This window comes from Histoplasma capsulatum (genome assembly GCF_000150115.1).
Source record: "Histoplasma capsulatum G186AR genomic scaffold supercont2.5, whole genome shotgun sequence".
Classification (NCBI taxonomy): domain Eukaryota; kingdom Fungi; phylum Ascomycota; class Eurotiomycetes; order Onygenales; family Ajellomycetaceae; genus Histoplasma; species Histoplasma capsulatum.
This window is the reverse complement of record NW_025544805.1, coordinates 1349258-1372773: the sequence shown is the minus strand read 5'-3', so window position 1 is coordinate 1372773 and position 23516 is coordinate 1349258. Positions and strand designations below refer to the sequence as shown.

Here is a 23516-nt window from a genome sequence, read left to right as displayed (position 1 = left end):
ACTGGTGGTGGAATTCTATCGAGTATAATAGCTGGTAATGATAGTGGGTAGAAGTTGTGATGAAAAGGCCAAACAAAGAGAATGTCTTTGTATTTTGGTTCAGTGATGGTGCCAGGAATCGCTGTAGAGAAAACGGGCGACCCTTATATGAGTTCTTCCTATTTCACAACCCAGCGCCAGGACGGGAGAGGGGCAGCGCTGCAGCAGGGGTTTCACGCCCGCCGCCATTTGGGGTAACCCAAATAGTAAGCCCACCGGTGCAGCAAACAAGCGGATCTGTGGGGTAGTGAGGTAGTGTGCCCAGGAAATTTAGCACCATCGAGGATACAAGACACTCAAAATCCACAGGACGAATCACGATGAAGCAGCGCCAATGTCGATGGCAAAACTTTTACGTGAACTGTGTAATTCCAGGGCGGTTAGGCTTGGGCTAAGGAGGATACTAAAAAAAGATTAAAAAGAAAAGGTTAAACAAAAACCCTAGAAGATGTTAGGACATACATGTCTGGCCCGGTACCAAAGAACGCCGACGGACGATGATAGCATTTCAAGGGCCACAAACCGAATCAAAAAAGAAAAAAAGGGAACGAGGTCAAGTCCGAGCCTCAACCAAAGAAAATCAAAGTTTCAGTCCAGCGCTTCACCCGCAGAGCAACCTTGGCCGCCGAAATGCCTACCATTGATAAAAGGGGCTGCTGAATTGACCACGAGTCTATGCTAGTTATGTATAACTACTCCTTACGTGTGTTCTGTTTACGAGCAAGGTTTTAAAAAACAAATGATTTTAATACGCAGCAGCTGAACAAGGCTTCAGTAAACACCGGCCCCCAGTCTATCTTGCCGCATCTTGCGCATCCTAGGCAAATCGAGCACTGACATAAACTGCATACATCTTCAGCAAGTTTGTCGCTCAATTTAAGAATGCTTGTTCCCGCTTCGATCGGGTCTGTGTTCGCTGCTCCTTTCATGTCGAGTGAGGTTCTTCCATATCCTGGTCATAGAGGGTCCAAGCAACCTATTTTCGCTTGTGGCGCTGGGCATGATCAGGCTAAGTAAAATAGTTTTTAACTTACCGCCGAGGCACAAACACCAACCCCTGGGCCCTGGAGGTGTTGTCTCTCTCTGAAGCACCCAGTTCGCCGAAGGATCTCCAGCGTTGCACAACCCGTCAAGCACGACAAATGGGCGCCAGTTTAGCTATTACTTGTTATCCCATGGGTGGCTATTTATGGGCTATATTACCGCTTTCTAACCTCTTTGAGCAACTCCTGCTTGCCTGTTGATGTTGGAAAGCGGGGAATGAGAGAGAAGCGAGGGAGGAGAGGACATATAACGGAGAACAGAGGTTGTCTGCAGTATCAGCACCGAATACCATGCTGTGGTCACCACTCTTCAGTTAACTAGTCTATGTTTCCTGGAGACATCATCTGCCTTTGCTGGCTGACTCGTTTTCATACAAACCTTATCTTGAATGATAATAACTTGAATATAATACTGTATCTACGAAAGGTCAATCATTGTAAATACCTTCTTGTAATATAATATTCGACATTCGTTGCTTTACTACGTATGCAGTACCATGGTCATGGGCTCTCCAGAAATCAGAAGCATTGGCGGCGACCGCTTCTCACAAAATGTTTAAATAAATAAAAGAAACAGCAAAATCCGTCACATCACTGATGTCATAGCCCCTTCAAAATCCCCCAAAACAAGTCATGTGGACGGGCTACAGGCGCTGCAAGTCGTCCGCGATCCTTACCATCTGCATGCTGTCATGATTGTTCACACTCCCTTTCTCCCTGCATCAGGCTAACCGGCTGACGGTCTGAGTTTAGCTTTGGTGCCATCAGAATTTGTTTCTTGGCTCCAGGGGAAACCCGCCGTTTTTTATCCCGCTTCCCTCGCTTTGCACAGCAGGCAGGTCTGAGACAAGGCAAGGTACAGAATACCTGACCACAACTCTCAGCACTAGTAGTTACTTGTCTCGATCACATTGTTATTGTTATATCTGTCAGGTTTTGATCACCACTGCTGAAGCTTCGAAGCATGATCCTACCTCTAACCAAAAGGAGAGAATGCTTTTGAATGCCCACTGGTAGTCACTTCACTCAGTCGAAATAATGGGTTTGGCCACACAGATGTCATTGGCGAGAGGGGTTCATCATGATCATTGGCTCCAGAGCGCCGAAATTTCTCCTCACTGTCTCTCCATGGGACTGAGTTGATCCCGTTCATTGCTTGGTTCTTCCACCACGAATGATTGACCGCTAGTGGTAGCGGGAGCAGAGAATTGTCTGAACCGTCAACGTGCGTGATCTCAGTTTCCCCCTCTTTCCTCCCCTTTGGCGTCTCTTCCGCTTTCTGTCCCAACTACGTCTGTACGGAAGTTGTCAGTCAGTGCCAGGGCCCTAAATCTGCCAGCCCAGCGGTAGCGCTTTAATGTCAAATCTTCACTCCTTCTGCGTTATTCACCCTTACCTTCTCATGACGACGGATTGTGGCTTGCATGTTGCTATTCAATCAATGTATAGTGATTTCTTTCCGCGTGGCATGTTGCTTGCAACCCCCTCCTCTTTTTTCTTTAACTATAACTCGCCTGCTTTCTTGACTTGTTGGTCCCATTTGTTGGGCTGAAAAGCTGCACTTCGCCCAATTCGGGCTTAATAGATGGATTTTTATGGTGGAGGAAGCTTTTTCTTTTATGCAGGGCCTTCCTAGTAGGAACGACAACGGTTCCCTCGTAATGGTACCGGCTATGCTACTAAGCTGCTGACAGGGTTGATTGAGGGGGCGGCTTGGTTGCTGAGGGGAAACGTCCTGTTTTCATTGTTCCTCCAACTGACGATGTAGGTTTCGGGGTTCTTTTTTGTTGCGGACAATAATTTACACAACTGCGCGGTTCCCAGTTGCTCCAGGTGCTAGCTACGATTCTTGCATAGAGAGGGTTTGCGGCTTTCGTATGATACGAACTCTGTTTCATATGGCGCACACGTGGATAAAGGGGGCCTGTCACTACATATCGTATAGTTCATAACATGGCTCGGAGGAGAGCGGGGATGCGTCGCCCCAGCATTTTAACAGGCAGCTCCGGAAACAAATCCCATGATGTTTTGTGCCGCACAGTTATATATCTGGAGAATCCAACATGGATGGCTGTTGCTGTATAAGAGGGAACTGCCAGGGTACTATATTATTCAACATCGTTACGGTGCGGGATAGAGAGATGATTTTCCCCTCCCGCGAAGAGGGGTGTACCTTAGTTCAAAGGAACTCGAAGAATCCCAGGCACGCCTATTGCTCTGCAGCATTTAGAGGCGTAGCGTGAAGTCTACTACCATGCCTTGGGACACGGAGATACCACGATCGTTTTTCTAACAGAGGGTCTGTGGATACGAACGACGATTCCCCAAGACTTGCTGATACTCGGTGAGCGAAAGGGAATATACTCATGCTGCCAACTACCTAAGTGGCTAACTGTCCACCAGCTTCCGAGGGCGTTTTATAAGCCAATTTAAAATAGTGTCACCAAAATTGCATTGCGCGGGAGTTTTGGTGTGGCATAAGTTTGTCCCATTGGGACCGTGTGCCTTGAATTCATCCAGAAGGCGAGGAGCCAAATCGCGTCCAAGACACTGATGAATAGACGCAGACAAAGGCAGAGGCTCAGAAAGGGACCGAAGAGCTTTAACTTCGTTTAATAGTCCATCCGATTGTTCTGAATCTGCAATGCTAGCTTGATAGCAGCTTAGGCTAGGGGGGAGCCAAATCGTTGAGTAGTCTCCTTAGACATTCCCCCACAGGCTTGCCACTCGAACTCACTCGATCGAACAAGCGCAAGGACACCAGAAGTGTCGAGTTTTGCTTTTAATTGAGTATGTGCATATTTTGGAGGACGTTGGTCTGAGAATGGTTGCCGTGGATGGCTTCCTTTTCTTCCCAGGTTGCCACTCTGCGGCCTGTCAACTTTTACACTCGACCTACATGTGCTCCAGTAGCATTACCTGGATGAATGGAAATAATGAATCTTGCCAGAGAACAATGTATGAATCTTGAATTTATCGAGCTGATGGTCCATCTCCAACCGACCCCCAAAGCCCTTCCAATTTAGTTGCGGGCAAATTACCATAAAACATGCATATCATATACCCATCCAACGGACGGACTTGTTCCGCATAACACCTCCTAAAACACCTCATATCGCCCCTATCAACACTGATAAACTACCCCAACTCATCCAGGCCCCCTCCCCCTCATCTCCGCCGAAATCTCATTGACACTCCGCCGCTTCAGGACCCCCTTTGGCCTCTCTTTCCCGCTCAACATCCCCTCCTACTTCTGTCACCATCTACCTCGGCCATAACCGCAGGGACTAGCGCTTCCCCCCGACCTACATCCAGATCTAGCGTAACAACTGCCCACCGACGCGATAAACTCCCAATCCACTTCTCAGAAGTCCGGTGCTGGGTCCCGAACTTTACCTCCAGGTACGCGGCGAGCTCGCGGCTGCGTGGTGCTAGATAGCGGACGGAGCAGATACGGTAGTAGCCGGCAAAGGAGAGGGGGGCATGGTATTGCCTTGGGGCTGATTGGGGAACGAAGATGGGGTAGCTAACTATGGTGGTGGTGGTGACATTCAGTGTTGCCGCGAACGACTCTGGGAGAAGATGAAGGTTCGACTTGCACAAAATTTCACGCTTTGTTTCCCAAAATGGATGGGCCTCTCTGAAAAGGACTATATATGCCAGCGTGTGTGGATCATTGGCGGTTGTGTTGAGGGTTCCTTGCCATCGCTGTCGCTGTCGCTCTCGCGGTGAACATGTAGTGGTGGTTGCTGGGGCCGGGGGTTTCCCACATTTTGAGAAACTTTTATTGTAGTAGTAGTTGCTGCTGTTGCTGCTGTTGAGATTGTGGAGCGTGTCGCAAACGCCGTGCCGGAATGAATGCCCGAAGTATGTTTCCGTACCTTTCAGTTGGTAAGATGTAGACATTGAGTTCAGAGGTTCCTGCTGGTCCTGGGGTTGCTGTTGCTTGTCATCGATTTCCCCCTTATTGTTGCGGAGGGCTGGAGGGATGTATTTCCCGGTTGCCATTGTCATTATATGCTATGCATGGAGTATTTCACTCTGAGGCGCTTATTAGGAGGAGGAATGATGGAGGAGGAATGATGGAGGAGGAATGATGGAGGAGAAGACCAAGTAGGCTCATTTCCTTGAAGAGATGAAGAGGTGAAGTTAGATTCGTAGCAGTCCAAACTCTTGGGAAGAGAAATAACACGAAAAGAAACCCAGGACGGCGTGGCTGCTGAGCCAACCATGTATCCCATGGATGGTCCATACTTTATAGGAAATGGATATCGTGGATAACTGATTATCCATACTCATTCCGGTGGCGATGAGTATATAGTATATTCTGATAGCAACAATGCTGCAGCGGTGCAATATAAAATATAAAGCGAGATCGATGCACGCTTCGTCCATTTCTAGCTATAGGGAAACAAAAAGGTGATCTCTAGTAGATGCACCATGAAGGGTCCATCTTGTTCTTGACATGACATCCTCCTCGAGAACGCCTACTGTCTGGATGAAATTCGATTTCATAAATATTATCCATGAAAAGATAATACGAGGGCTTTGACAACTTCAAAGCCTCTAGTCAGCTTCTGCAATATACATTAACCTTGAAGCTGCCGCTATCATCATGAAAATTGCAAAAATGAATGCAGTTTAGCTTATCAAAGGGCCATCATGATCTTCGTCTATCTTGGGCTTCTTAGGTTAAGGTTAAAAGTTATTTAGAGTTAGTGTTCGACCAGACTTATTAAATCAGCCAGTTAACACAGTTCTTCACATCTTCCGCATTTAATTTTCACATCGTTTAGTCCTTGCAGAGTTATGTTATGATGTTCCAGAGAGAGAGCGATCTTTCACTCTTTCATCAACCTCCTGCAGCAGCGTCTTGCTCCCCAAACACCCATTTAGCATGCTCGGAATAAGTTCCAGTCGTGGCATTCGGAAGTCGAACGGGAGGAATATCTGACAATTATCGCCTGACCTGACGATCTGCGGAAGCGAGATCTCCAATTCTCGTCTCCTTTACGCAGGTATGCATCCCTGCATACAGCGGGCTCAAGGAGAACCAACTTAGCCACCAAAAGGAACCAAAAGAAAAGCTAGGCCACTCTGGCCAGACCAGCTGCGTCCGTTTCCGTTTCTCACCCACAGAATACACTGGTCCACATAAAACAATTTTTTTGTTTCTTTTTGTAGCGCACTTTGAGAAGCTGGGATGCATCTGTTATTTGTTGGACCGAGATCAAATCCTTCAACCTAGGACTCAAAAGGAGCCCAGACCTGGTCAACACATTCACTATTAATGTGCCGACACTAAAGGTGATTGATCTGTGGGACTTCGATGCTATTGACCCTTTTTTGGCATTCGAATTCGATAGTTAACTAGTTACATCCCATGACATAATCAGCAGGCGAGCGGCTAGGAATCTGCGTTGTGATGGTGCAGAAGAGGACAGGGATGACTGGAGATCCTCATGAAGAACTGCAGGGCTGATGCTGACTGAAAGCCGGATATGCCCAATTCAGGCTGCTGGCAGCATCTCCTTCAATGTGCATAAGGAATAAACCTGCAACAACACCGACATCGATGGTGAAGCATGAGCATCTAGCCCGAGGGACCGCATGAGGCATCATCACTTGGCTTACCTTGCGTGCCGCGGTGCATCCCATCCACCAGTTTAAAAACCAAGATATTGGTTTGGCTATACACTCTCTAAGGTGTATTGGCATGGGACTTCTGATGAAACAGGGCACGAGCCCTTGTGTCGCGAGCAGGTTAGGCGCTTCCGGGGCCGGGGAAGGGATGTTATTTTTGGGAGAGTAATCACACGCCTCGAAGCTGAAAATAACACACCTGCCGCAGTCATTTAATTAATTATTCCCCGACCTCACACGGACACCACACATCCATAAATACATCTATGTACCATAAATCATATCCTTGGTATGGCTTCGATGCTGACCGCTGGAGGGGTGTCAGATTTTCTGTCGCGATGTTCTTCGACTGATTCTAGGTACAAGCAAATATTCATTCCCCTGGAAACGCGCTGGGGTCCTTTACTGTCGACCATGATTCACCAGATACCCAGCTCTCCTTGATTTCTGTCAGCTTCCATATATATCTTTGTTTCCTCCTCTCTGTTTCTTCCGTGAATAGCTCACACATCGGCTCCATCATATCAATTCCTTTTGCATGTTTCAAGTGCATACCACACGTACCACCAGTTTCCTATCGCTGTCATGGCGACCCGCCATCATGGGATCCTGCAATCCATTCTTATTTGGATGCTCTTGTTCCTCCAAGCTATAGCTTCATTTATATCTCCTATCGCCAGGGAGCCACTGCCAATTGCGCGCAAACACGACATCCGGGATGCTGCACCGGGAAAACAGATGATTATTCCCCCTCTTGTAGCAAAAGCTGCCCAATCCGACATCGATGAAGCCAGGCGCCTTGTGGATGCTGCAATTAAGAAAGCTTCGGTCCTTAACAAAGCTCGACTGGACCACCCTATGAGAAATCGCTATTCCTCAACGCGTGCTGCCAAAGCTTCTCGTCGCGATGCATCCAGCAGAGATGCCCTGCTACCACCTCTACTCAAGATTACCAATGAGATAGCTGCAGCTGCAGCTCTCCTGGCTGAGGTAGAGGCCGTTGCTGAAGCCAAAGATCTTTCCAAACCTAAACGCGATTACTCGTACATCGATGCGCTGTATAACCGTACGGCAGAAAAGCAAGCACAACCCTTCTGGATGGAAGATATTGAAAGAAAAGGGGCCTGGCCGTTTGGGAATGACCCTTCCTTCAAGGTGTGATGTCATTCTCGCCCATATTAAGGGGGCTTTCAACGTTATCTAATAGGCGAACTTAGGTTTTCCGTAATGTGAAAGATTACGGGGCAGTTGGAGATGGTGTACATGTAAGTTCCTAGATTATTGAAGGCGAATCAAGTTCTCATCATGTTATATAGGATGATACGGAGGCCATCAAGCGAGCAATTGCAGACACGGGAACATGTGGTGAAAGATGTAATGGCGCTACGGCTAAGAATTTTATCGTTTATTTTCCATCCGGTGAGTTGAAGTTCCGGCGTACTGTTAATATATATACATCTATTAATGACAGGTGAAGGCACATACCTTGTCAGCTCGACTATCGATGTCTATTTCGGAAGCCAGCTAATTGGAAACGTGAGTAATGAATATCATTTGTCATGATTAGGCTTAGTAAATTCTAACAAACTTAGGCAAACGATCGCCCTGTCATTAAAGCTGCTAGTTCATTTATTGGCCTTGGTGTGCTTTCCACAAATCGCTACGTTGAAAACGGGGGTGCCGGCCCGGATGGCAATGCAAAGGAGTGGTATGTTACCACGGTGAGTAAAGCAACAATTCGACCAAAGGTACACTTTGTAGTTACATGTATGCTGATAAATCTGTGAAAAGGGCAACTTTTATCGCCAGATCCGGAATTTCAGAATTGATATTACTGCCACCAGCAGAGATGCATATGTTGCTGCGCTCCATTATCAGGTTGCTCAAGCCACAAGCCTTATGAATGTTGACTTTATCGCTTCTACGGATCCTGGCACCACCCAGCAGGCCATTTGTAAGCGGCCGTGTATACAATTCTATATTTTCTCGTCAGATTCTAATTGCATCTGATAGTCACCGAGAATGGAAGCGGTGGAGCCATTAGCGATTTAACGTTCACTGGCGGAAATTTCGGAATATGTAAGTATTAAACATCTATCTTTCAATTTTCATGTTGACCTATCCTAACTCGTGGATAGACGGTGGGAATCAGCAGTTCACGGCCCAGAGGCTCAAATTTAACAATTGCAAAACAGCCGTACAGATAATTTGGGATTGGGGATGGGTAAGTTCATGATTTATACACCGAAATATGCCCCATTCCATGATTTTTGTTCGCGGGATCATGCAGCAGTTGAGGCTGACGGGTTCTAGATTTGGAAAAACATTGAAGTCACTGGATCCACTACGGGCTTTAAGCTTATGTCTGAGGATTCTGTCCCTCGAACTGGTTCTATTCTGGTGTTAGACTCCATCTTTAGAAATACGGAAACAGCACTCCTCACGTTCCCCGCTTCTCAGGAAAAAGGAAAGGGGACAACAGGAATAACCTTCGACAATGTTGATTTCGAAGCAGTTAAAAATGCCGTCGTAGACAACCAAGGAAAAGTATATCTTGCTGGGAGCGTTCGAACAGTCGATACATGGGCTCTTGGACCGGTATCTTTTGATATGTCCCAAAGAGACTACACCTTAGGGATGAGCTTTTCCACAAAAAGAGAGCCGACATTGGTTACCGATGGGTCAACTTCCCTGCCAAAAGCTCCCTTTTTCGAGAGAGCGAAGCCTCAATATGAAGCAATTCCTGTGTCCAAATTTGTCCACATGAAGGATCGTGCTAAAGGTTCTAACGCCTCTTTTCTCATATTTATTTCATCGTATCATTGCTAACTGCAAAATAGGAGATGGCATTACCGATGATACTGAAGCATTCCAGAGTGTGTTGCTTCAATATGCAGGTAGTGATAATATTATATTTGTCGATGCGGGTTCATATATTTTGACAGAGACAATTACTATTCCGGCTGGAGCCAAAATCGTTGGAGAGGGCTGGCCCCAGCTTGTTGCGTTTGGTCCCAAATTTCAAGATGAAAAGTGGGGGATATTTTTTCACTTGTTATTAAATGTGTGTAAAGCATTTGCTGATGTCGAATCATAGGAACCCACGCCCTCTAGTTCGAGTTGGAAACCGTGGTGATAGGGGTGATGTGGAAATTCAAGACCTCCTTTTCACAACGAAGGGCCCCACTGCGGGCGCCATATTAGTAGAATGGAATATCAAGGCTGCATGTCCAGGGTGTGCGAGCATGTGGGGTATGATCAACTTGTTACTTTTTTTGACTTCAGTACTTTTTCGTGCCTTGTAGCTTGGACTACGACTAATGATTCATGATCTATAGATTCCCATGTACGAATTGGAGGGGCTACTGGTAGCGAACTTACTTCAACAGAGTGCCCAGCGATCACGAGTGGTGTAAATGGTGATGGTTGCAAATCAGGAAGTCTCATGATGCACATTACCGATAGCTCATCGGCATATATGGAAAACGTTTGGCTCTGGACTGCAGATCATGATATCGATGATCCTGACTGGCAAGATAACAACAATACCTTGGTAAGAATATTAATCCTCGTAGCTGGCTCAGTGCTACCGCATGTCTTAACCTACATCAATAGGTTCAAACTTCGATCTACACCGCGAGAGGACTGCTTGTTGAAAGTACAGAGGCAACATGGCTTTATGGGACATCTTCTGAGCATGCACTCTATTACCAGTACAATTTTTACAAGGCTCAAAATGTATTCGCGGGCATGATACAAACTGAATCTCCCTATTATCAGCCAACACCTAACCCGCCTGCTCCATTTGAATCTGCTGTTGGAATCTTCAATGGAGATCCAGCGTACCAAAATTGCCATTGCGGTTCTCCGGGAAATGATGCTGCGTGGGCGCTCCGGATCATTGAGTCGTCTGAGATCTATATCGCGGGAGCAGGGCTATATTCTTGGTTTTCTACCTATACACAGGAATGCAGTAAGTATATAAACTTCCAGCTCCATAGGAACCTACCCCGGTTCAAATGCATTTGGACACATAAGATAACCTTCAACCGAACCAATACAGTCAAAACGCGCAGTTGCCAAAACTCTCTGATACAGTTGGAAGGGAATGGTGGTGGTGTTAGAATTTTTAATTTAATCACCATCGGCGCTACCAATATGATTACTTCTGATGGAAACCAGCTTACATCACAAGATAATCTCGCGGTCGACTACCATCCGTACTGGAGTCAGATTACGATTATAGATCCCATCCAAAAAACAGGCCCTCAACGGCTCATAAAGCAAGGGCTCCATGCCAGAAATGAAGATAAATGTCCACCCGTTCTCCCGGAAGCTATCTTGCCTGAAGGGAAATATCCCACAAACCTTTCGATAATTGATATCGGAGGCCACTCAGACCATGGATATTTCACGTTAGTCAACGGATCTCCATATAACTGGATACTCACATCTAGTCACTCATATCAGATGGATCAATGGAAGTGGCATAATGTCCCTGCCGGTAATCTAATATTCTTGCGACACTCTATATAATCCTTCTGCTAATAGGTTACAGGTGAATCCGTTCAATGCGAGTGGCAGTTTGCCCAGTCCTTCAATAGATATGATGACAAAGGAGAAGCATACTACAAGATCGAGGGAACGGACAAGACTTTCCAGATAATGGCCAGATACCAAGATGATCCTAACAATAATTTTCATCTTCGTGTTCTATACGATGGATTAGAGACCAAGGATGTACCGAAGGGCACTTCCCTTGATTTCCCTTCCCGAGGCGGCTTGGGAGACATGAGAGCTATGAATTGGGTGTTGGCTGGAAGCGAGGAGCAGGGTTACTGGTCAAGCCACAAGCCGCCGATTGCATGGATGTCGTCAATATTAACCATCATTGGTGAGCGAAAATTGAAGCACGTTTGCATGCCGGGAAGTCACGATGCTGGGATGTCGAAGCTAAATGGGCACACTGAATGTTCGTTCTCTCAATACCCCTTACGCATATGTTTTAGAGCTGTCATGCTAATTCAATAATGCACTCACAGTTTCAAATGAAGGCAATACCCTAACTCAGTATTTGAATATTTATGACCAGCTAAGAAGGGGATCTCGATACTTCGACGTTCGTCCTGCCATCGGCGATGGGGGAAAGTTCCTCACTGGCCACTACAGTGATATAGATATTCTCGACATTGGGTGGCAAGGGGGGAATGGAGAATCGATCCAGGATATAGTAGATGGGATAAACAGGTACAAAGTCGGCTCTTAAATGTTTAATAATAAAGCCCTTTCTAACTTGTATTTCCCAGATTCACTGCTGAAAATCCTGAGCTAATCATTATCAACCTCGATCTAACCCTGGACACGGAAAATGGCTATAAACCCTTCAATGATGAACAATGGAGTAAAACTTTCGACCTATTCGAAGGTGTGACGCACCTTCGGGGTGGCCTCGAGGGCGATTTAAGCGAGAAGAAAATGAACGATTATATAGGGAATGGCCAGGCCAGCGTAATCATCCTCTCATCCGGCGGAGCAACACGGCCAGATAAAGGCATCTACTCGACCCGCCAATTCCCACGGTTCGACAGCTACTCCAATACCGACGTAGTATCCACCATGGCCGACGACCAAATTGCAAAGCTCAAGGGAAACCGCAACATCGTCGCCAACGACGCGGAAAGAAAGGACGTCTTCCACGTATTTTCATGGACTCTGACACTTACCCGCGTCCTGGAGCGAACCATCGCCGACCAATCCATTGAACTGGCATATGACCCCCTCTTCTGGCGGGCGTATCATGCTTTCACTCCCTTTTCATATCCGAGTGTTCTGTACATGGATTTCATCGGGAGTGCGGAGAAGAATACAAAAAGCTTTGATCAGACGACAGGAGAGGTTACCGCAATGGCCATGGCAGTGAATATGCAGCTGGCGAGCCAGAATTGTTATGTTGGCGGTGGCTCGATTGTCGTCTCAAAGAAGCCACCGCTAGAGCATCGATCTGAGGCAGCGAGGCCACACCTGATGTCGTCCAAGTCTACAGTTTCTTTCCTGTTATCACTTATTTTCTTGTATTTTCGCTTGCTATGAATTTTCTTTTTACTTTTCCTTTTTTTTTTTTCGCTGCTTTTTTTTTTCTCCCCGAAGGTGGCTTCGCTGGTAATGGCGTTTTCTATGTAAATGAATTCTACTATAAAGCTTCTCAGCTGTCTGAGCTATAAATTTAGTATGTATCCCTCTATTTGTTCCCTGCTAGGCTAGTATACCCCTCTCTTCTATTTTGCTTTACTTTAATTCTCCCGGCTCCGTGTCATCGCTTGCATTTATTTTAAGTTTCTCCAGAAAAAAAATGAAAAATAGGGTTTCTTCCAGCGCATTTGTTTATCAACTGTTATGTTATATATAAATACTAACACATGACGATGCCTGAACATTTGTGGGAAGTAGAGTATTACAAAGAGTGATGTCCTCCATCTTACTAAAGAGTCCATCTTCGGATACGACGCTCAAAGATTTGCAGCTGTTAAAATACAGGATTAGGTTAGGATTGCGGGTTATAATATAGATTTTAAATGCCTGTCAAGTTAGCGAATTGATAGGGGAACAAAGAGCGATGTAGCAGAGGGAACACGAATGAGTCACCGTCAATAAATGTACACAAACTCATTGTTTTCCCGATCCGTCAAGTCGAGAAGAGCATGATCTTGTGGATTCTCTCTACCACCAGCACCACCATGCCCATTACTTTCGTCAGTGTGGATGTACCGTTCCTCCATCGACCGATCCACTATAGCCGCCTCCTTGCCATCCGCAATTCTTCTCTTTTTCTGTACCTGATTCAACAGAACCAAATTCCCAGCTTGTAGGAGTACGACCCCCACCAGCACGACGAAGATCCCAAGCACATTGCGCAGACCGGGGTGATAACTTGGGGCATCAGCCTTGTTGAAAAGGAGAGGACCTATGATATTACCGGCCGAGGAACCGGCGTTGTATAGAGATGTTATAACTGACTGCTTCGTCGCTCCGGCCGTGTTTCCTACGATCCAGGCGACGATGAGAGGAACTCCACCAAAGAGAATAGCAAGCATATAGTACGCAACTAGTAACGTAGATTTTTGAGATGGGTTTCTATCCAGGACGTGGAGCATGGCCAGGCCCGCGATGACTGGTAGAATCAAAAGGACGAGAATTGCGGATTTGACGCGACATTTTTGAGCGACGTGTGAAGTGACCAGGATGGCGATTAGCTGGATGGCACCGAAGGGGATGTTGAGGAGAGAGGAGTGGTATTTGTCATAGCCCAGTCCGTTGAGTATGAGCGGCCCAAATACATTCGTCACCGCGGAGCCCACGCTGAGGAGCAGACTCATGGCTATCCAGAGATACGTTTTTGGCTCTCTGACAGCTTCGATGACGTGCGACCATTTGAATTCTTTGTGGCCAGCGCCTGTTCCCGTTTGGTTTGCGCGTAGGCGTTCGACCGCCTGGGCTTTTTCCTCCTCTGTCAGAAAGCGGGCGGTATGGATGTTGTTATCTAATTTCCAGTAGACAAAAGGGGCGGTTATGAGAGTGATGAGACTGGTGAAAAGGAACAGTCTACAACGCGCCTGTTTAGTATTGCTGTACTTGAAGAGGGCCAGGGGCCAGGGGAGCTGAGGGCTATCTCGTACATCTGCCATGATTGAAGTCTCTCGGACGGGATGTGGCCCAACCCAAATGAAATGGCTGATGCAACAATAGTTGCAGCTCCATTGGTGCTATACCATGCTGCCACACGGAGTGGTTGCTCCACACGGCGATACCACTGGCTGGTGATGATACTGAAAAGGGGAAGACAACCTGCCTGAAACAAACCCAGAAAGAAGCAGCTGGCGAGAAGCCCTACGTAATTGTAAGATGCTGCTATAGCTCCTTGTGAAATTCCCATCCCAAGGACGAGGGTTGACATGAGGATGCGCGGCGGCACTTTGACGATTAAGAACATGGAGAAAGGCTGCCATGCCAGCTGCGCAATAGGGCCGATAGACCCTACGAGGGAATACCGATTTCCAGTAAGGCCAGTACTTTCCTGGAGGCCAAACAAAGCACCATAGCCAAGGACGGTTTTGTCGAGAATCTGAAGGATAATTCAGTAAGCTATTTCTTCATTTCCCTTGCTTCTTCTTTCTCTCGGACTGCTTACCTGTAGAAAGTAAACCCACACTAGAACGGTAAGAATGACTTTATCGGTCTTGCGGCGGATTCGAACACTCTTTGAGCATGACAGCTGCTAAGTATCTGATACTGCTCATAGGCCCTCACCAGGACAAAGCCAAAAAGGGATAGGCTGAGCTTACATCTTCATGCGTCACGGAAACGGCGCCGTTGCTAAAAGTTGTGACGGCAATGTCATCGCTGCCACTCACATCGCGAACTGGCTTATCTGCTACGGCTTGCGTTTTGGCACTCATCAATTCCATGTCAGCGACGTGTTCCCTAACTTTAACGTGGGTTAAAGTGAACAAACTCCGTTCTCCACGATGATTGTCGTACGAATGGGCTACCTGGTGGCCTTCCAACTGAGCTCTATTGTGATAACGGAATTCTTCGAGAAAAATCACCCACGGATGTATCGCAATTGACAAGTGGTTCATTTACTTTCATAATGATCTGATTTTCGCCATGTTCGTAATGTAATCAGTCTCAAATAGCGTGTTGCTCTCTGGGAAATAGCCATGGGACAGTGAATAGAATGGAAAGCCTTTCACTCCTGAGGGCGATAAAAGGAACGGAGTAGTTATGGATAACATAGCAGCCTTTCACGGCAGTGTAAACGAGGTTTTTCCTAAATATGAAGTGGTTTGATGATATGTGAGGACCTAAAAGTGTTAGTGGATATATGGCTTTTATGGCTTTCCGCTTCAAGGCATGAAAACACGATTTCAAATGCAAGCCGCATTTTTGCCGCTTTGGTTTCCGCCTCCATTTATTTCCCTGGTCCAGGTTCTCGGAAATGGGTTTGTTTCCGGTGAAGGACAAAGGTATTTTATCCTGCTCACCAGCTACCCCTGAAAACCAACGAGATAGATGGCATCCATTAGTGCGATGGTCAATTTAGCTAGTTACACGATAACCACGTTCTATGTGATGCACACACATCGCATATCAATACTGTAGCATCAGGTGTAAACCGGCTCAACGAGCAAGCTATGGGAGACAAGCACGCATGCTCTCATATAGACCAAGCTCAAAAGTAGCGTCAACAGAAATTGTGAGCTGACATATTTTAAGCAAATTTGGTCAGATCCGTCGCTGAGATTTTCGATGTTATTAAGAAATTTTAACAAACGGTGGTAGAGGACTGACGTGGGTCTGTCTCTGGCTATCCCAGCAACCCTGGCAACAGCTAAAAGGCGTGTGTGTGTATGCGGTTTGATCCGTTGTTGTGTTGTGGGCCCGCCCCCTATCAGCTCGCCATATTGTGTTCCTCGTTCAACACGCAGCACAACAACTTTGTATCGATCTCCTTCTGACCTCCACTGCCCAACATATAACATTGTCTGAGACGCCGTCGTGCATCCAGAAGCATTCTTGGGCTTCTCCCTCTGCTTCATATATGCAGAATAGGGGCGTTTGAGAGATGGCGTCTCCCGTACCGCTGAATCTGTTTCCTCTCCTCCATGCCATTGGCAACACTCCTGCTGTTTGTCTGACTCAGGATATCCCTGGTGACGAGCCTGCAAGCTTGCTGCTGCTTGGTTGCGGCGATGTTCGACATATCTTGTTCACCAGCTATATGAACAGTTCATCAGGTGATATCCAGGCTGCTGGCAATGTTTGTGACAGTATTTGTTGAGCAAACACTGACACGATTGCTACATGATAGAACCGCGTTCACTTGACTATACTTGCTGTGACAGCCAGCCTGCGGTTATAGGTGGGTGATATTTTGTCCAACTCATTTCATTGTCTTTGTTTGCCTGCTAATTTGTGATCCCTTGATAGCCCGGAATGTTTTACTCCTTACTCTGGTTGTGGATAACAATGAAGGCGTGGATGTCTCAATATTGTGGGATATCTACTATCATCTGTTCGTTGATGACAAGTCACTCAGCGTTCTTGAATCCCAAGTAAAAAAGCTGTATCGTTTGTCAACTTCTCTGAGGCATTGGCATAAAACCAAGTACGGGCGTTTTCTGAGATTCTGTGACTCAAAGACTCTTGCTCTTGTGAGAGATGTCTGGTATTCATATATACATGTCTCAGACAAGGCCGCCTACACGACTAGTTTCCGAAACGCAATCCAAACATGTCTTGATGTCAAAGCTGTAGCATCGGGAAGCGGGATAGACTTGAGTGGAGTCCGATCTGCTGCCCCAAACGGAGTTCAAGCTCTTAAGGATATTCCCAGTTTGCATGCTCGCTACTGGAAGAATGGGACCACTTCCAGTGGCTCCAAAGCCGCAAATGTTCACCCGAACCCAACACTGGCACCTTTGGAGAATGGCTCTTCTCTGCTTCATTACGCCACCGATCCCTTACTTGGATTCCACCTAGTAACCGCATATACACCGGTGGAACCGGAATCTCCGTTTTATCGCGAGCAAACGGCTCATGGCAATGCCCAGAACGCAGTCGAAACGGCTCGACTTCAGTTCAATACCTGGTCTCAGGCTTTTAAAAGTGATCACAAATCCGTGACCGTGCGTTTTTTCGCAGGAGAGGCTCTCGCCTTCTGCCATACCATGCAGCATCTGGAGGCCACCAAAGAAACTTCTGCAAATTTGTTCCGGAGTTTTTACCAGTTCGATACTTTTTCCCTGGATGGCGAGGATTATGCGCTGAATGGTGTAGCTCCTTTAGCTTTCGACGTTATAGATACGTCCAACCTCATTGACTTCCTTGGTGGAATCAACCTCTTCATTGCTACAAGCCCATTGCTGCGCAAGAAGGCATCATCCACTCTCTATGCTGAGTCATTGGTCAAGTATGTGCCTGATGTAGACGTACTATTAGAGGACCTTTTCGCGGGCCATTTCCCGACACTGTCGATACTGCTTGGTGTATTCCCAATCCAATACTGGACAAATGCCTCAGCCGTTGCAAATTCTGAGGAGCAGTTGATGCTCGATCTCCATAAATCTCCCACGGGACACGGCCTCAATACCCGAAATATGTACAACAGAACATTGTGGAAATATCAATCACCCATCTGGTTAGATTCACCAGAAGGTAGCAGCTGCCCTTTAATCAAGTTCGAGCCGGACAATTTGGCTTTGGTTCTGTTCGGGATCTACCTCAAAATGTTCATGAATGAAGACGTGAAGCTGATCTTGGCCAATCCAAATCGTGAAATGATCCAGAGGAACTCCTGCATTCGTTACCACCGGGGAAGCTTTGCCCGGTTTCTTGCGTTTATCAAAAGCCGCGTGATCGCTGACTGGGATAGGACCATCTCAACCCTGATCACCTTGATTGAGAAAGATAAGATTCTCGTGGTTGGGCAGAACTTCCTCCACGAGCTATACTCACAACTCCATATCCTTGGTGTGTATTCCGATCCCGCATTTGCCAAAGAACTCAAATACGACAGAACAACCAATGATTTCCGTGCTTGGAAGAAACTACCAGAGTTGGTTTCTATTACAGTAGAAATCCCAAGGGCAAAACTCTCTATTTTCACCAAGATCCCTCGCGTTAAACTAGGAAAACCATATATGAACGGATTTGTTCAATCAAAACAGATGGTTTGGCAGAGCCTTTTCGCAGTTGTGCAACTCGGATTTGGACGAATTATCGCCTCAGGGGAACGCAGCAATGACAGTTTTGCCGTAACTATTGTTGAGGATCATAGCGGGTGGAAAGGGAAGAGCCCCCTTATCATATCTTTCGTCGTTCCGTCAGCGATCCTGCTCGCGGAGCCAGACAGTACGACAGTTGGAATGTCGCTTTACCACACGCCGACTACCGCCTTGGCTTTTGCGAACACATTAGGGGTGGAACTAATTGTCTTTGCAAGTGACCTTGGGAACGAATCCTCAGTATATATTTCAAAGCAACGCCCAAATAACGCCGGAATTCCGCGCATATCCAAACCCTCAAGTATCGGAGAGGAGCCAGAGAAAATCCCGGCAAGTTCCTATCACGTCACACTAACAGCGATCATCGACGTTGAAAAGAAAATAATTGATGGATTCACCGCTCATATTGCTTTTCTCGCTGAAGAAGCAAAGGAATGCCTGAAGCGCCAGAATATGATCGAACTTCGCCAAATCTCGGCTTGCTCCCTGTGTTTGATTATAGAAAGACAATCTTTGGAGATTGTTATAAATTTTCCAGCTCCGGTCCAAAGAGCGAACAAGAGCCGCACGATTCGGATTGCGAGAACCCCGCCAGTTGCGGAGATCATGGTACGCAGGGCTTATAAACCAGACCGCCAGGGCCACCCAGATTACATATATCCGATTTTCTTGGACAATCGAGGGGAGCCAGTGGCATGGAACATTCCATACCTTAATCCCAACCGACTGCCTATTTTGGATACCAATCGTGTGAAGGACTTTGGATGGCTGGTTACCCATGTCACGATGATGTTTTCTGGGAAGGAGTGCAAACAACGCACTAACTTAGATCCCACTCGTCCAAAGCCCGTTCAAGATAGCAGAGTATGTTTCAAAGACACTTTGTTTTCTATGTACATGTCGTTCGCCAGGGTCCAGGGACAGAAGACCAAGGTATTTGGGATAAATTGTGTGCATATCGGATTGCAGCTATTGTTTTTCCGCTCCGCTGTTCGCATTGACATGTCCAACCGCACGCTGGCTCTTGATGTTGCGATTATCCCCCTACCTCTGGACATGGGAAAGCCAATGCGTGATTTCATCACGCAGATAGACAAGGACGAGTCGATCACCATGCTCATTGAACCGGACGAATTAAAATTATGGAAGCGCATCTTGCCCACGTTTGTCGAACGCTGCAGGGAGTGGAAGCACAAAGCTACTTGTGAGTATAAAGCTAAGGCTCGAATTCCGCTATCCGTCGACTTTCGCCAGCCAGTGCTTTGTACGTGTGGTAATGGGATTTTCCCGCCAAATTTTATTCCCGACTGTCCGAAGTGGGAGTCCTTTTCCCAAAATGCTGTTCGCGGTTTGATACCACTTCTGTTCACCCTGCCGTACGTTGATCCTAAAGATAGTTTGGACGAAGAGACAAAAGCGAGATTGAATCGGTGTGAAGCGTGTGGTGCGGAGAAGTCTGTACATGGCCGTGCTTTATTGTCATGTTCGCAATGTCACCTGGTGAGGTACTGCTCACCAAAGTGCCAGCGTACACATTGGAAGGTCCATAGAAAGAGTTGCTTGGGGAAGAGTGGTGGAAATCCTATCCGTAAATGATTTGATTTGAGGTGGATAGGGCTTTCTATGCTACCGACCAGGATATTAACGGTTAGTTACACTGCAATGGTGGAATGTGAATGGTGCCAAGGTCGATTTTTTTTCTTTTTCTTTTCTTTTCTGCAGTTTCCCATTTACCACTAATTGCGAGGGAAGGCAGAAGTTGGGCTTCCGAAAATTCATTCAGTTAAGAATTAGTTGATAAATGGAATCAGATAAAATGTTATTCTGATTTGGGCTTCCAGCAAATGCCCAATGTAGCTGTGTGCCTTTGAATAAAAAAGCTAGTTTTCCGACATCAGCATGTCCTATCCCACAACAACCTTTAACTTTGCCACCTTCTAAGCAGTTTGCACTTGGTTAACGCAGGTTTACATGAGGAGTGGGTAGGTATGTATTCTCGACCGATAAGCTATTTAACCGGGCCCCGATTCCCCTGATTTACCCCGCACAGGCAGCTCAAAAAATCGAGATCAAAAGAAAACCAATTATCCCCTGATGGGATATAACTGTATATGCTCGTGCATGAATCCAGCCAGCTCCAGTGCATAACGCCTATCCCAATCTCTCATCTTGAATAGCTCACAACAGCTATTAGCAACCATGGTTGGCAAAATCCCGCCCTCAGGTGTCTGGTGTCCCGCTGTGACGTTCTTCGACCCCGCAACCGACACCCTCGACCTTCCCAGCCAAAAGAAATACTACACCTACCTCTCTCAATCCGGCCTAGCCGGCCTCGTTATCTTGGGCACAAATGCAGAAGCATTCCTCCTAACCCGCGAGGAGCGCGCGCAGCTCATCGCTGCGGCGCGAGAGGCCGTCGGGTCTGATTTCCCCCTCATGGCCGGCGTCGGCGCGCACTCTACCCGCCAGGTACTCGAACATATTCGCGACGCAGCGGACGCGGGCGCAAATTATGTCCTCGTGCTGCCGCCCGCGTACTTTGGCAAGGCTACGACGCCGTCGGTGGTCAAGTCGTTCTTCACGGACATCGCCACCAACTCACCGCTGCCGGTTCTCATATATAACTTCCCCGGCGTGTGCAACGGGGTCGATCTGGATTCCGAGCTTATCACGGCACTCGCGAAGCAGAATGAGAATATCGTCGGGGTGAAGCTCACGTGTGCGAGTGTGGGGAAAATCACGCGGCTGTGCGCGTCGCTGACGCCGGACACCTTTGCGGTTTTCGGCGGACAGGCGGATTTCTTGATCGGGGGCCTCAGCGTGGGATCTGCGGGGTGCATTGCTGCGTTTGCGAATGTGTTCCCCAAGACCATTTCGAGAATATACGATTTGTATAAGAGGGGGGAGGTGCAAGAGGCACTACGGCTTCATAGAATTGCGGCGCTGGCGGAGTCGCCGTGCAAATCGGGGATTGCGTCGACTAAATATGCGGCTGCTATTTTCTCGGCAAAGAGGGCAGGGATTGAGGGCGCGGAGGAGAAATTGAGGCCCCGACGGCCGTATGAGCCGCCCTCTGAAGCGGCTAAGGAAAATGTCAGGACGGCTATGGCGTTGATGGAGTCCATCGAGAGTGGATTTTAGCAATATGAAACCTGGTAGCTGTGACTGCCGTGCATATATGTGGGAGATGTATGTCGTAAAAGGCTTTTGCATACTAGTATTGATAAAAATAAAAGTCGCGTCATTGCTAACAGATACCTATAGACTACAAATGAAAAGCATGGTTGAGAACTTGTCCACTGATCACTCTCGTCACGCTAAAAAGTTAAGATTGGTTGAATATTTCTTTTCTTAACTACGCATGACCGTGAGAAACTTGCAAAGGTAGCATTACCAATATGATGAATATGGTTTCTACAGCAAGCGAACACATGGAGCGTCACTGAGACCAGATGTCCAGATAAAAGCATCCTTCAGGATGATACCGTACGAAAAAAATGCTCCCTATCTATGTTTGGCATGAACATGTCATATGTCACAACTACCAAATGCGCCTCGACGGTTCATTGACCTATGAAAACCGTGTATCGAATCGACAACGGGACGCATTGGCCGGACCCGGCCAGTCTGAGCGACTCATACTGTGGCGAGACACAGGTGCCGCTATATACAGCAGTTTGATGGCCCGAGATACTCCGCATGTAGTGGGCGACCTAGGATTATGGAGACGGAAATAAATCCACATATGTCTGTCCAAGCATTGGATCCTATGATAATTATCGTAATTGCAGTGAGCATGGCCTGGCCTTTTTTTTTTTTTTTTTTCGTTTTGAGGGCACGGGAACACACTCAACCCTGGTTCCAAGTAAAGTTCGCAACCAATATGCAATCGCGAGATTCCTCCAAGGTTGAAGGTCGCATTGGTTTGTCAAGCTAATTATCACTGAGCATGGTCGAATGCCTGATAACTAGAATCCAGTTGACATTCAGCGGCAGAGAGGGAAAATATCAAATATCCATCAAGTATGAACATATTCCAGACAACTCGGAGGTTAAAAGAAGAATAATACTAGTGGTATTTTAAGCGAGATTTCCATACGATCTAGTCTTATTTTAGCCTAGTGGCGACTCCAAAAGCTGGAAGAGCGATAGCCGAGATCGTATGATGCGTACATCTATCTGTACAGCGCCGGAGAGCTTTGGAGCTTTGGAGCTTTGGCGCTTTGGCGCTTTGGAGCCTTGGGCTCTTGGGTGTGCGAGATCCATGCAAGACCGGTACAACGCGGGAGTTCTGCAGCCGTCATTCTTGTGACTCGGAGCTCATCGGGCGGGAATGAGCACGAGCTTGGCCGCTCACGTGGATTGGTGGCTTAGCCCTGGAGAGCTCTGGCGTTTCAAGCCAATTTGATTATGATTATGCTCTATCTTATTCGTATGGGATCATCCCCACACTGTTCACGAATGCCTCCTGCTCCGAATCGTGTTTATTGTGACTGCGCTCGAACCTTGGCTCTCCAAAACCACACGCGGCATCTCAGGCCTGTTTTCTGCGAAGTTGACCGCTACTACATTGCTGGCTTATCCAACAAGTAAAATCTTTCAAGGCTTTCATTGATTTAGCCAGATAACACCGACGGTTCCAACGGTTCTGGCTTTGGCGGTTCTGGCCCTGCCTCTTCGGCCCTCTTCCGTCAATCATCATCTTTTTTATGACAAGCCTCGTCTTGGGAGCCAGATACATGCGCAGTAAACGCAGATTCCAACACGGGCTGGGTGTGCATTCGGTTCTGTCATCAATTGCCACTAATAGTATCCCCTGACATTTTCAACTTTTTGTCAACTCCCATTGGGCTCACATTCGTTTCTGCACTTTTCCCCCTTGAGCAACCGAGACAAATTCGGGTGCCTCGTTTATTTGCGCCTTGCCCTTCCCTTATTCGTTTTCAAAGAAAATAAAGGGGACGAAGAGGAAAGGGAGTTTATAATTTTCCTGATTCTGCGGCTCTTC

General features: G+C 47.1%; 8 protein-coding genes across 8 annotated transcripts in view; 4 read left to right on the top strand and 4 right to left on the bottom strand.

Annotated features, from left to right (window-relative positions):
- HCBG_04410 (uncharacterized protein) overlaps positions 1-228 on the bottom strand; it is a gene marked incomplete at both ends in the record, with an annotated part of 913 nt that extends 685 nt beyond the window's left edge. The window contains one exon of the mRNA XM_045431459.1: positions 142-228. Coding sequence (XP_045288012.1) covers positions 142-228 — 87 coding nt within the window. The remainder of the gene's footprint in view (positions 1-141) is intronic.
- Positions 229-2058: 1830 nt separating this feature from the next.
- On the bottom strand, positions 2059-2508 carry HCBG_04409 (uncharacterized protein; the record flags this gene model as incomplete). Its single annotated transcript, XM_045431458.1, has 2 exons — positions 2059-2361; positions 2479-2508. 2 exons carry the CDS (start codon positions 2506-2508, stop codon positions 2059-2061), a joined length of 333 nt encoding a protein of 110 aa, XP_045288011.1.
- Positions 2509-4316: 1808 nt separating this feature from the next.
- Positions 4317-5090, bottom strand: HCBG_04408 (uncharacterized protein; the record flags this gene model as incomplete). Its single annotated transcript, XM_045431457.1, has 1 exon — positions 4317-5090. One exon carries the CDS (start codon positions 5088-5090, stop codon positions 4317-4319), a length of 774 nt encoding a protein of 257 aa, XP_045288010.1.
- A 2220-nt stretch (positions 5091-7310) lies between these two features.
- Positions 7311-12815, top strand: HCBG_04407 (LysM domain-containing protein; the record flags this gene model as incomplete). The annotated part of the gene is made up of 12 exons (XM_045431456.1): positions 7311-7880; positions 8318-8446; positions 8517-8679; positions 8864-8949; positions 9039-9507; positions 9566-9601; positions 10064-10278; positions 10341-10698; positions 10831-11229; positions 11284-11697; positions 11768-11972; positions 12032-12815. The coding sequence occupies 12 exons, from the start codon at positions 7311-7313 to the stop codon at positions 12813-12815; spliced, it is 3828 nt and encodes a 1275-aa protein (XP_045288009.1).
- Positions 12816-13083: 268 nt separating this feature from the next.
- HCBG_04406 (uncharacterized protein) lies at positions 13084-15178 on the bottom strand (the record flags this gene model as incomplete). Its single annotated transcript, XM_045431455.1, has 3 exons — positions 13084-14453; positions 14492-14844; positions 15065-15178. 3 exons carry the CDS (start codon positions 15176-15178, stop codon positions 13370-13372), a joined length of 1551 nt encoding a protein of 516 aa, XP_045288008.1.
- Positions 15179-16347: 1169 nt separating this feature from the next.
- HCBG_04405 (uncharacterized protein) lies at positions 16348-20104 on the top strand (the record flags this gene model as incomplete). The annotated part of the gene is made up of 2 exons (XM_045431454.1): positions 16348-16552; positions 16713-20104. 2 exons carry the CDS (start codon positions 16348-16350, stop codon positions 20102-20104), a joined length of 3597 nt encoding a protein of 1198 aa, XP_045288007.1.
- A 292-nt stretch (positions 20105-20396) lies between these two features.
- Positions 20397-21732, top strand: HCBG_04404 (dihydrodipicolinate synthetase; the record flags this gene model as incomplete). Its single annotated transcript, XM_045431453.1, has 1 exon — positions 20397-21732. One exon carries the CDS (start codon positions 20708-20710, stop codon positions 21647-21649), a length of 942 nt encoding a protein of 313 aa, XP_045288006.1.
- Positions 21733-22005: 273 nt separating this feature from the next.
- On the top strand, positions 22006-22845 carry HCBG_04403 (uncharacterized protein; the record flags this gene model as incomplete). The annotated part of the gene is made up of 2 exons (XM_045431452.1): positions 22006-22209; positions 22696-22845. 2 exons carry the CDS (start codon positions 22006-22008, stop codon positions 22843-22845), a joined length of 354 nt encoding a protein of 117 aa, XP_045288005.1.
- Positions 22846-23516: the final 671 nt, after the last annotated feature.